Source organism: Branchiostoma lanceolatum, chromosome 1, assembly GCF_035083965.1.
Source record: "Branchiostoma lanceolatum isolate klBraLanc5 chromosome 1, klBraLanc5.hap2, whole genome shotgun sequence".
Taxonomy (NCBI): domain Eukaryota; kingdom Metazoa; phylum Chordata; class Leptocardii; order Amphioxiformes; family Branchiostomatidae; genus Branchiostoma; species Branchiostoma lanceolatum.
The window spans coordinates 15229885-15243021 of NC_089722.1; the positions used below are offsets into that span (position 1 = coordinate 15229885).

At 40.3% G+C, this 13137-nt stretch overlaps 2 protein-coding genes across 2 annotated transcripts in view; both read right to left on the reverse strand.

Annotated features, from left to right (window-relative positions):
- Positions 1-8288: 8288 nt before the first annotated feature.
- LOC136436879 (phosphate-regulating neutral endopeptidase PHEX-like) lies at positions 8289-12505 on the reverse strand. Its single transcript, XM_066431269.1, has 6 exons — positions 12305-12505; positions 12032-12141; positions 11407-11560; positions 10871-10969; positions 9942-10018; positions 8289-9391 (listed from the first exon to the last, which is right to left on the reverse strand). Exons 1-6 carry the CDS (start codon positions 12326-12328, stop codon positions 9289-9291), a joined length of 567 nt encoding a protein of 188 aa, XP_066287366.1. The 5' UTR covers positions 12329-12505; the 3' UTR covers positions 8289-9288.
- A 78-nt stretch (positions 12506-12583) lies between these two features.
- LOC136436873 (kin of IRRE-like protein 3) overlaps positions 12584-13137 on the reverse strand; it is a 42437-nt gene continuing 41883 nt past the window's right edge. The window contains exon 8 of the mRNA XM_066431255.1: positions 12584-12747. Within this exon, the coding sequence (XP_066287352.1) occupies positions 12599-12747 (149 nt within the window). The 3' untranslated portion in view covers positions 12584-12598. The remainder of the gene's footprint in view (positions 12748-13137) is intronic.

Below are 13137 nucleotides of genomic sequence, written 5' to 3' on the forward strand. Positions count from 1 at the left end.
ACCCTTGACCCTACAGGCTATCTAAGGCTATTTTCTCTAATTACCCTTTGGAATACGTTTGACTGCAACTGTCTAAAAGTTTTAGAGGTTTAAAAGTTCGCTAGAAGTTAATGTCTGGAGGTTAATGTCTTAGAATCGCCTTTGCAAAGTCTTCCATCGTTAGGTATTACACAGGGGTATGCATCAAATGCTGCATGGTTGTCCGTCGCAGTAAGCAGTAACAAGTGGTATGTCTTAACTGGTAGATAGATCTTTAAGATCAAAGACTACAAAGAGGCTTCACTACAATCTTTATTCAGGGTTGTTTATTTTAAGTGCATCTGTCAACCTCAACTGTAGGATTATTTCCAAGGATTCAAAAGCATTGGCTTCTGTGGTCTTCCTCTTCATTGGAGAAGGCGCCGTCAGTGTGAGGGGAACGGTGCGCGTGGTCGGAGCTGACTATACTTGGCTGCATCTTTAGCAGTAGCCGGTTGGTGAAGCGCTTGAGCCTCTCCCTTAAAGTTTGCTAAACGTCACGACATGTGTTCCGACGCTACCCCGGGCTGGAAGATGCAGATTCAGCCACAGACAATCTGTGTGGACCTTTTGGTATTTACATGATATATCTTATTACATTTCTTGCGAACTTTGTTCATGACGCTTCTCATGTGAGCATTTTGGCACCATGGTCACACCATGTTCCTGTAGACTTGATCATTTGGGTGACCTGAATACAGTACTAGTCAGTACTTGGTGCCTGCTTATTTATATGCGTCATGTGGGCGTTTGTTCAATCCATTACCTGGTGCGGACTACTTTCTTTGTTTGAAAAGAGGGCTGGCTCTAAATTCTTGCTCCTTGATTGGCCTTAATCTGGACTCCTGCTCCATTGCCGACGGTGTGTTTGACTATTTGTCCTTCACTAGGGATTGCCCTATATATCACACACACTACAATCCTTGGTCGTTATATAGCAGCTGTTTGTAAGCTCAAAACGTCTTGTATCGTCTGCCGGCCAATCGTCTAACTTGTTGCAGAAAGTCACATTCTCTCTCTTGCCAGTCACATACCATTAAGATTCACTGCGCAAAACTATAGGTTGTACATACCGACGATGAAGCAATGCAGTGGGAACAGGGTATTTTCTTGGTCGATCTATTTCACAGTCTACGCTCGTGTTGTTTTCAACTCGGCTCTTACAGACCATGGTGTAAAGTCAAACCGTCATCTCTTAGTAGACATCTGGACGGAATGCCTATCAGTCTTATTTTCTGGTGCAGCCCATCATACTAGCTGGGAGCTCAGTTCTCCACTGCAAAATGATTTGATGTCAGACTGTGACTTCGGAGCCAGTGGCTTTCCTCCTTGGCATTCTATACAGTTATTTTCACATTCACGTTTTGGCAAAGTTTCAAAGCCCGATGGCGTCTACGAGTATGTGAAGTGGTGTAAAAGCATATTCAGTTTACAACCTAAAGTAGACGAGGCAAGGGCAGCACATTTACTTGACATAGTTGAGATTCAAAACTCACTCTAATGGCCCATTTACAGTCATTTTACAACTGTAGTGCCATTATTTTTACTTTGCTAGTCTACCCGTAGCCCCTCTCTACGTTTTAAATGGGATCCTACAGTCTGCTTAAGCTTGTTATTCGGTTCTTTCACAACCGTTGCCAAAAAAAAAATGAAAAATGGCGTCCGTACTGGGACAGCACTACTCGCATACAAAGTGGACTAAATCAGTCCGTTTTAAATTCATGTGGTAACTCTGCTGTCCAAACAGTACTCAAATGTCACGGTAAATGTATAACAAGCCACCAGATGGCTTATTTCCAAACTTTTGTCATTCGCCATTCGATCACACCTTTCTTTCCATGCACATTTTGAAGCGACGTGTTCAATAATTTCCTGCCCTTTCTTGTAACCCGTCTTTTGACGCATCGTTAGCGGAGAATGTCTCAGAATATTGAAGTTACTTATGGCGTATACAAATGATTTTTCGTTCTTATTCAAACACTTCAATAACACATTGCTATTCGACGACGGACGACCGACAACTCAACTATTGACATGTTTTAGAAAATTGGTTCTTTGGCTGATTAAAGGAACGCCATCTCCAGTCCATGATTTCAGACTATTAGAATGGCGGACATCTTATTTCTTGGTATACTATATATAGGCCACCGATTATTCAAAAGGCCAAAAGAATTATTGCGACCTTATTCATAAGAAGGTGGGAGGAAATCTTGGCACTATTGACAAATATTGAAGAGCTTCCTCTTCGGCCGACCTTGCGGTAGAGATTCTACGTTTCATAGCACGTACCGCAATTCTCAGACAAATCTTGTATTGAACATCTTCTAAAAATACCGTCCCTCTAAGACTAAGCCCTTGCGATATGCGTCTGATTGGATGTCTGCATCTTCCCGTCGAGTGTCTTAAGTATATACTCACGATGGCTCCGTCTGAAAGTAACCTTAATTTTCCGACAGACTGGGAAGACATCACAGCCTGATGACTTCCCGAATACCAAGTCTCCCGGGAGGATGGACCATCCTTCGCCCGCCCGACACCATCCTTCGCCCGCCCGACCCCATGATCACTCCGTTAGTTACCGATTCCGTTAGAACCACATAAAGCTGTATTTCATTATCAGTCAGGAAGGATGACAAGTGTATTCACCGACGATGAGGACCCCATTCCACTAGGCGGCAATCGTGCTGCGACCTCGCTGCAAACTAGATTGGATTTGTGTAACCCTTGACTTCATAACCCATGCAGATTGTAAGAGTATGACTGAAAAGACAGCAAAACACACAAAGCATGAAAATACTAGTTGTTTTATCTATGTCTGTTTTTTAACGCGCTGTCGAATTTCAGGTCGCAAGACGGTCGTAGCAAGGTTTCAGGCCTACTGAAATATGGGATTTAACTTTCAAACGGCTATACTTTGTACAAGTCAGATGTCAGGGGCTTGGGAGCTGCATCGCAAGTTTTACAACAAGAGATAGTTGCACAGTAGTAGCATTTCAAGCGCTTGTGCCACACTGTGCTGTTACAATTTGCTGTAATAGAAATATATGGCACATTTTATGGAACAAAATGTCGTTGTCTGGCCTTGTGTTTTATGACAAGAATGACTAGTCCCCTGGTCCTTGTAAGACGGAGTTGTTAGGTTTTATCTGTCTTTAAGTCCTCGTAATACCTAGAAGGAACGTGGCTAATATCCGACTTAATCTAGTTACGGAATAAAGAGTGTTGTGATCGATTTTTGTGATGCACAAAGGAGGTCACAAATGAGTAGCTGAGCATTCATTTTCATTTCCTTTTCTTGCATTACGATAGGCAATAACCACACAACGGAGTCTAGTAGTTCTGCAACAAAATCAGTCGCCGGGTACGGGTCTGCATAAACGGAAAATATGCGTCACTGGTTCTTCTCCATGATTTTCTTTAATATTTTTTTCTCGCAAAATTTTCATCATAATGATTGCTCTTTCAGCATGCTGTGACCTCGTTTTTTAAAAATCCTATTCGTTTGCATGCAAGGCTGGTGCACGGTACTGTGTATATTTTATTGACACCGTTCGGGCGCTGTATGCACTTTATGGCTTACACTGCACACAAGAAGCACGGTAGTATCTTTGATTTGATTTGGGTAATCAAATTACATTATATATAGGAAATGGCTTGATCCACTTTTACAGGGTCCCTTTAATGGCGAGCGAGTTTACTACTTTCACAAAGCTGAATTAAAGGCGTACGTCCAGTTGTTGAAAGCATTGTTATATTATAGTAACTTCACATTACTGTGTGTATTGCAATTTCAGACGAGGTAAGATCATGCTCCTTTTTTCGTTTCAAGGCATCCTCATTAGAGGTGAAGCATGATGCTTTTTCAAGTAGCTAGTGGTAGTGCAAGGAGGCTTCGCTACGGCGCGCGTTTTTGGCCAAGCACAGCGGGTCACCCCTACTCTTCTTGATAAGTGTGTTGGGTTCTTTTACGTGCAAAGGTTTGACGCTCGAGGCTAATGCCTGAAGCTCCCTCATACACGGGGCCGCCGGCTTTACGTCACCATCCGAAATGACGAATGCAATCCCTTACAACATATCCGAGCTGAAGTCGACCCCAAGGATCGAACTCTATACTTTCTTCAAGGTCTCAAAATATCTTATTATCCTTCAAGTAAAATAAACTGCAGCTTTTATATGCTTTCGAAGCTTGAGAGGGTGTTAGATAACACGAGAGTTATGGAACTAAGTTTAATTCTAAATTTTCATCAATGATTTCCGGTCATAGTATCTAGTTACATGCCCCATCGTGATTATCATTGTGCCTTTGGTCAATTTAACATCTCAGCTATGACGTTTTAATGATTTCTAACGAACAGGTTTTATCCGTTACAGTTGCTATCCAAATCAATGATTCCCTTTTATCTACAATAAAATCTCATTTTATCAGCAATAAAAGATATATAGAGCTACTTACGCTACCGCCCCAACACATATAACTAGTACTTTACAACATTTATTTGCCCTGACATAACAACCCCTGGCTTTGTTGCTAATAACAGAAACGATGTCGTGTTCACGATGTACATGAACACAGTAACAAAACGTTGTAAACATTATTGGTACTTGCATAAAGTTTGCACGGAGACACATGATAGCCAGTGAGCATGCGCACGCTATAACGTTAAGTATACCATGTCTTCTAGATTGTATGTTATATTCAGTTTCAGCTCATGAAGAACATATCATGTTACCACTGCTTTTTCGGTGCTGTGATACCCCTCCTTGCTCCATGTAACTTCCCATCTTAACCTCTGCTCGTTCCCATCTTTTGGTCCGAATGTTATGATCTATCAAAAATCGCCTGCTTTATTATGTATACTGTATATCATATCTGCTTGCAGTCTCATCTTACGAATCCCCTAGCACATGCTATGAACGACAACCAGTCTCTCTTCACTTTGAATATTTGCAACTTGAGGAATCGTCCCACCATGTGTGATGGCCTCCGGCTGTTCGACCGTCTAATGCAGCACTTAGCCAACCGGATCCCTACTCGAGATACAGAACCTCCTTTAGGATGATGCGACAAGCCGTAAGGACTATCCCGGACACGACGCCCTCTACCGAACGTGATTGCCGGCACTCCTGAAGATTGATAAAGCCAACTAACACCAACGACTCAAAGGCAGCCATGAGTTTGATGGATGTTTGTACGTTGAGCTGAGGGATTGCCAGGATTATTCTCGAGAAGTCTTGTCTCACGAGGTGGCGAGGCAGCCATCTATCTACAAAGGGACACTCGTTCCCCTTGAGGGGCTGCTTCAACCGTCTGCTGCGCTAATAAACTTAAATGTCATTTCTCCGCCTTTAAAGCATTACGTGTTGTCCTTAGGGGGGATAACGGGTATTCGTTGCTTCAAAATAGCTCCTTAATGGGAGGAGACATTCTTGCTGTATCTAGTTCTGGTTTCTGTTGCACCGTATTTAGACAGTTTGAAAGATGTTAGCACAAGAGTTTCGTTGTCATTTGAAATTCATCTAACAGTTGCAACAAAAAGGGACCAATGAATTACAAACACTTCCACGATTATGGAAAATATTTGGCTTAGTTAGAAGTCATCTGAATGTTTGGAAAAAGCCTTGATATAGGCGTTCTTTTTGGTGAACGTGTTAGGCCTATAAACAATTTTTCCACGTACAAATAAGGTTTCCAGACTGTTGGAAGTTACTGTAATGATTTGTTCATTTCTATTATGGCTGAACGTATACGTTTATGTTAACGTGTGAACTATGGTGTAAGATATCAGCTCCTTCCATGGTCCATTGTTTCAGGTTTCCGTACTCTATTCATCATCTTTGTGTAATACGCCTCCATGAAATCCAGGCCACCAAATTTACAATGATTACCACCAAACGTTTGTTTCGACCTAGAACTCCACATGTTTCCGCATACAATACAGATTGTTAACGGTAGGCAAGTTGACAAGCTATTTTATATCCTTTTTAAATTGCTTTGCTAAATGAGCAGAAAAGCCAGGCGTGCTTAAATGAGAGGGCGGAGGTGGAATGGTAATCCAACATTAATCTGCATGTGTGCCATTCTCTCCACTTCCAAATCAATTTTGATGAGATTAAGGACTTTAAGCCCACATATTATGGGATTAATTTTCCGGGATTTATCGTTGGGTCAGGTAACCTCGCATTAAATAAAGTGTAATTCCTGGAAAGAACGGGCGACCAAGGATGACAAACCATCGTGGCTTCTGACTTTCGCCTGCACAAGTTTGCTTTTGTGAAATAAGCATGTAATCAATTGTTTGAACTGAGGGATAAAACTTTGCCAAAGTTTCTTTGGTCTTTGTGTTCTTTCTAATTTTGACAACTGTGGCTTAAAGTTGTGATGTACGGTAGCATCCCATTAAGTGCTATTGTGATCCCGAAGATCGACTTGTTAGAAATTCAATAGATATGGATTTTCCACACAAAAAAAAGGATCAAATATCTTTACTTGTCGGTATTCCTTTAAACTTAGAGTCATCCTCGTTTTTCCTTAGAGTATAAGCCGAAACGAAAATTTGGTAGCTGAAACTCAACAAATATAGATTATCTGAGGAAACGTCAAATACCTTTACTTGTCGGTAATCCTTTAAATTTAGATTAATCCTTATATTCCCCTAGAGTATACGCCGAAATTAGAAAATATTACTGTATCTGTTGTAGTATAACGCTGTAATTAATATAAACCACCCCCCATAAAACTATAAAATCGAATCCACATGAAACTCTGTGGCTCATGCTAGTTAAATTTTGATGACGCACGAATCACATATGTCAACTCCTGCATGGTATACATTGGAAAATATATCAAAGAATGTAGAAGTTAGAAACTCCTCCAATGATTGTAAAATCCCATTGTCATCCCATACTACTACACCATACTGTATAAGATAGATTGCTTAGACTAATAGAATGTTATCTTAGAATGTACAAGTGGATGCCATACTTTTTACCTTGTACAATTGTTGTGCAATAAAGTTATCATTATGTCATATATAACGTTACATCCTCACTGTGCTATGCTGACATTGCATTAGATTATAACTGTGCATGAAGTCTCATGACTCTATGACGTATAACTTCACGGAGCGAGTCTGAGTCATGCCTGTCTGGAGGATAAGGTGCTCATGTAATTTTTGATATTTTCATGTTGCGTGATTGACGTATCTGCGACGCAATTGACGTCATCATGACGTCACTTCAGCAATATTTCATCGTTTTGCTTCTTAACTTTAAATGAACAGTGATCGCTTGGGGAGTACGGAATATGCTAGCCTTTCTATTCTATCTTACAAAACGGATGTTATACAACTGACTTTGTCAAGTCAAAAGACTGAAGTTGTGGCCCCTTAACACTGTAGCCACTTTTCGGAGGATCCAAAGCATGAAAACTGTAGTCAGACAATACAGAATTCATCTAATTTTAATACAAAATGGTAAGAAGAAGAACCATGATGATCACTGCACAAGTTTCTCTATATAACAATAATCAATTCGGTTTCTTTACCAAAGTCTTCATGATAACCCCCATCAGAGCTTAATCTGCAGTACCGCTCCCTGTCGGGCTGAGAAGATTGTTCAAAATGACCGTGAAATTGAATAATGTTGGTCCTTTAGGGAATGGGGAAACCATGCAAGGCCACAAAGGGGTTTGAATATTTGTTGATTTACAAACATGTTATTTCACTAATGAGGCGTTTTAGGCCGGAATCTCATTATTTCTCATGTTGGAGCATACGGGCTCTTTTTCAATTCGGTGTTTGGAAACCTCAAAAGACAACGTCTTTCCATTGTGATCACAAACATCGTACAGTGCAATTCTATCCGAAGCTTTACTAACTTAAAGCTTGTTTTGAATAATCATTGGACTCACGGACATCAGTCATCATATTATTATTAGCTAAGTTTATGAAATGAAAGAAGCCAATTTTCTTAACTTCGTAATATTATGTATACTTTAACCAATCTTTGATCAGGCATAGAGGTATTAAACCCTTTTACTTGTACCATATCTTTAAATGACTGTGGAAAGGAATGTATTCTCACGCATTACATTTTTAACAGCCTGCTAAGATTTGGGCTAAGAAAGTGATAGTTTGCAATACCAGTATGTCACGTTAGCGCCTCCTATCAATAATTCCCTGCACTGCAACGAAATAATGTATGTGGATGGTAAATGAATAGAAAACTGTATGATTTTCCTTAGTCTTTGACTCTCATTAACCATCGCAACAAAAATTCGTAAAATTCGTTTATTAGCCTTTCATTCAAATCCTCATCATAAACAGTGATAAAAACGAATGACAATATCGACAAGAAACCCGCATTGTAAAGTTATCAGATTATCAATAGTAATATAAGGTGTATCATAAGATATAAAGTCAACACTATTAGAATTTTCAATGAACACTGATATAAGGCATTTTAATTCTTTTTATTGACAATAACTATATAAAGTTAAACCAAGATCAGCATGATCTATATGTGATACCCTCAGTGGTAATCCACCAATAAATGGCAGTGAAAATTAGTCAGAAATACCAACAAATTAGAGTTATAATATAATGTTCAGCATACAATGTGCTGCCTTGATTTAGTTTGACGGACATGAGTGCCACCTGGCGGCTTATACCAGAACTGTAACTACATACATCAATATTAAACGTATTATACATTACTACATTTAGAAAAATGACTGCATACATTCTGACCCATTGAAAGCCCACGATACGATGTTTATCAATATTTGCATTATATTGTTGATTACAAAAATATTTCTTGTCTTTATAAAAATCAAGAACAGAATGTTCATTGTTGTCAAGGATGGAATACCTATGTGATATCATAGGCCGGAACAACCCGAGCCTCACTTTGGTGCATGCCCCCCAGCTGACCTCAGGAAATTCAAAATGGCCGCCGTAACCGGAAACAGGTCTATTCAGCTAACTGATCATGACTTCCATCACAACCTTGTAAAAGCCATAAAGGCTTTCTCTGTGTCTATCTAGTCAGATGAAATGTCATGGAAACATGGCCGTGTAAGTCTGCAATACCCTTCCTCAAAATGATTATCAAAAATGGTACCTCTTATACCTTTACCATGTTGTAGAAGCCTAATGACTGTCTTACAGAATGCTACAATTGGAAGAAAACAATTCACAACAGTAAATGTTTCACAGCAAGATGAAAGTCCAACGCAGAAGAACATAGCGTATGTTGTATGTGTTCTGTTCCTCACCATACGGAACAGCGCTTTTCCCCCCTGTTCATGGGGGTCCCAGTCGGACAGTTGTAAGCTTTGGCGAACTCCTCAAAGTTCGACATGGAACCTATTACCCTGGAGAAATGAAAACATGCAGACCAAAAATTCAGATAAGTACTTTATAAAACATGTCACCAAAAGCACTGATGGATGACGTAGTTATTGAATATACAGTTAACCCTGTGCAAGGGACTACTTCGATATAAAGACCGCCTGGCCAATTTTACCACTTTTATTGGTCCCTTAGAATATTTTCCCCATTTAGATACAAGCATTAAGTATCCAGTCCATAGTGACCGCTTATCCTCATAGACCAGATTTTATGGCCCCCCTGAGTGATTTTAGGTGTATTTTGTATGAATCCTGGGTCCTGGTTAAATGCTCTACCAACAAAACTTTGCTCGACAATAGTATATGTTGGACTTGTTTTTTTACTGTTAATTGTAAAATATAATAGTATACTTTGGCCAAGCTTTTATTTCAACTAAGTAAATTCGTCAGCAGTTAATTCTGCTTGCTAATCATTCACCGTATTTGGCCTAATTCGGCTATTTTTCAGCAAGTAAATGGGTTTTAGACACCACTTGGACAAACAGCTAACGTTGTGTAACAGTTTGCTCTTTACCTGAACTCTCCGGGACTGTGAACACCCTGCGAGGCACGCTCCCCCCCCCCCTTTGGTCGGTACTGAGAACATCTCAACTGTAGGGATAGAAGACTCGCTCAAGTAAATCCTTTAAAACATGAGTGTTTGCAGTGATGTGGATCTCTCATGACACTACATAGGAGGCTTTAGACATAAATATACAATTTGGCCAGTTGCAATGAAATGTCCCTGAACAAAGACAACTGCGGCCTCTATATATGTTACAATGGCTGCGGATTTTGATTCCTAAACGGTGTCAATCTATCTCAAATTTTATCTCTGTATAGCCTGTATACCGGTGCAATGGCCTAGTGTGTAGAGTGTTCGCCTTGCATACGGTAGGTCGTAACCCCGGCCAAAGCTCAGCACTCAGCATTTGGGAAAGAATGTGGTAGTTAAACACACAACACTACCATTGGACTAGCCACCTGCTATAGGGACTTGCACAAAGTTGTGTGGCCCAGGGCTGCCGAAACGGAGATGGGCGCCGCCTTATGCATCGTGGTGCGGGAACTTAACTTAATAGCCTGTATAACCCCCCTTTACCGCAACACACCAGCTTCTTCTTAAAGCCTTTTAGTTGCGCCGCAATGCAGTCTCTTTGGAAACTCACTTGCAATATGTGCACACAACTAATACAACCAAACAATGTTCATATAATATGCGGAATGATGACTAGAAGTGCATAAAAGATCAATGAAAACTTTACGCCAAGAGCTTTAAAATGTCAAATATGCCGTAGAGAATAATATTGATAGCTTATGAAATTGGACGATCACTCTCTGTTGTTTTATAATTATGATAAATTGTTTGGCAGCGACTCAAATAGAGCAGTTCGTGGAATGAGGTTAAACGCGTATTGATATGCATCTTTATTACGGGAAAATTGATGTATGATTCATACTCACGTTTGCGTAGTTGAGGAAAAACATCTGATTCTGAGTCAATCCGATTCCTGGGAGCAGTTGTTCCTCGGACCCTCTCTCCTCCACCCACTTTCGATATGCCTGCAGAGACACGGCAATCGATGAGGAAATCCTCCCACAACTACTGTTGTAGCTGTCGGCAAACAGCTACCTACAAACCATCTCATGTGCAGTCAGACGTGCGGGCGTGTAATAATGGTTGCCGTCATGACTAGAATAAGAATCTTCCCTGTTTTTACTGGATTTGATGATGTAAGGAAATTTGGGGTTCGTCAAATGTGACGTCTTTGCTTTGTAGGGACGTGCTTGTCACCTTCCTCTGACCTCATATGGCAATGCCATGAGTTGCATACGATAATTATCAGGGGTATCTACGATCTACCATCAACTCTGTTTGGAAATAGAGATGTCTAGTTTTCATGATATATCATATGGCCCCATTTCTATAAAGATTTTTACGTTTTTTCAATTATCATCAATTCATAATTCAATATTAGGTTGTGAGATATAGAACATACCCTGAAAGCTGCAAAGTACGAAGTGTCAGTATCTTCCAGTGCCGTGGTAGTCCTCGAATTCCCCCAAGACGTTGTCATTTTCATGGACGTCTTTCCTATCAGAGAGCAGCTGCCAGCGAGGTGCTCGGTATTCTCGCTCAATTTTCTCAATCTCCTACCAGAGAGAGAAAAAGAGTTGTAACTGTTCCTACCACCACTAGCATGATTAGTTTGCAAGCAATGTCTCCTATTCATTGTACTGGCCATGGCTCAGTACACTGCCACGCGTTGAATTCCATATATAGCAACAGAACTGCAAACCACTTAACCCTTAGTTTCAAGGGGCCGTGAATTACTTGGATTCTATTATGTTGTTTTTCTTGGAACTCCAACGTTCGAATTGGGAAATGAATCTATGTATGCCGGTGGCGCCAGTGGGGCCGACGCAGGGTGAGCATACGATATTTTTCTTTGCTTGGTTGCAGAATGTATTTGCATAACATGACCGAAGTGCACGAAGGTCAAGGTTGCTTTGAAATGCCTTCTCTTTACATGTTACGAGTGCGTCCCAGAAGTGTGCATGAGAGATCTCGTATCTACCGTTCTTTGGAGCTTTAAAGGAGATAAGACCATTTATCATCCATACCTCTTGAGGGCGAGATCCTTTGTGCCTGTGCCTATGCGGAGATTGATGTTTACATTCACCCCGATTCCCCCGGTCAGGTGTTGAATAGCTGTGCGCAGGAACTGCAAAACCTATAAGGGAAGCAGAGATTATCAACAAAAACCTCAGGCAGTATTGTAGATGGATCTTTAATGTAGCATATTTCTATTTACTTGTACGTTTTTTCCTTTCAACGGTTTCTCGTCGGCTGATAGTGAAGAGCCTTTAAAAGTATGTATTAAGCGATACACCTACGTGGGTATGATATTCCAATTGCATATGGATCCTTGGCCATCCTGGGGGGAGGAAGGGGTTTAGTCGCTGCCTCAAGTACGTCTAGGTTAATGTCAGATGGTTCAAGGTTCACTTGCTTGGGCTGACCGTCTTTGCAATCTTTTCCTGGAAAATGTGCACAAATCAAATCAAATCAACAAAACCTGTTCATTACAATCTTTCATACTGTCAGATACAAAAACGTTAAACGTTAGTTCAAATACCAACGGACTTTTCTTGAAATAAATCGATGTTGCAAACGAGTAGGGATGACAATTATTTAAGGGTAAGAACTTGCTTGCCTTTCTCTTTCTTTCCACAGATAAGATCCTTTCTCCGTACGATGAAGATGATAGCCACCAGTGTCAGAAGAATTGATACCACAAGAACACCGGTAATAACTGCAATCATGATGACGGGAGGCCCTGGGCATTGAAGAAACCGAGCGATTATACAATACAATAGAATTATTGAATGGAGTCCTTTATTGCACATTTCTTCCACACTTGGCTAAGTACAGGTCACAACAAAGCAAAATAACAAGTACAGTTAACGCATAAAAAAACGGATGACTATCTTAAGATAAATTGTACTTCTCCTCGCTTTTCGGTTATAGTAGATAAAAAAGAACAAACGTGTTTTTCAATACAAGGTTTGGATTACGACAGTACAGATGCATCCAAAATTCGCCATTTCAAGACCTTTAGTAAATATGTCATTTAAAGTCTAACACATAATAGTTTATATGCCTATGTGATCATTACGCACTTTGAAATTGTTTTCTTTTGAGGGTGATTGTTAACAAAACAATCACT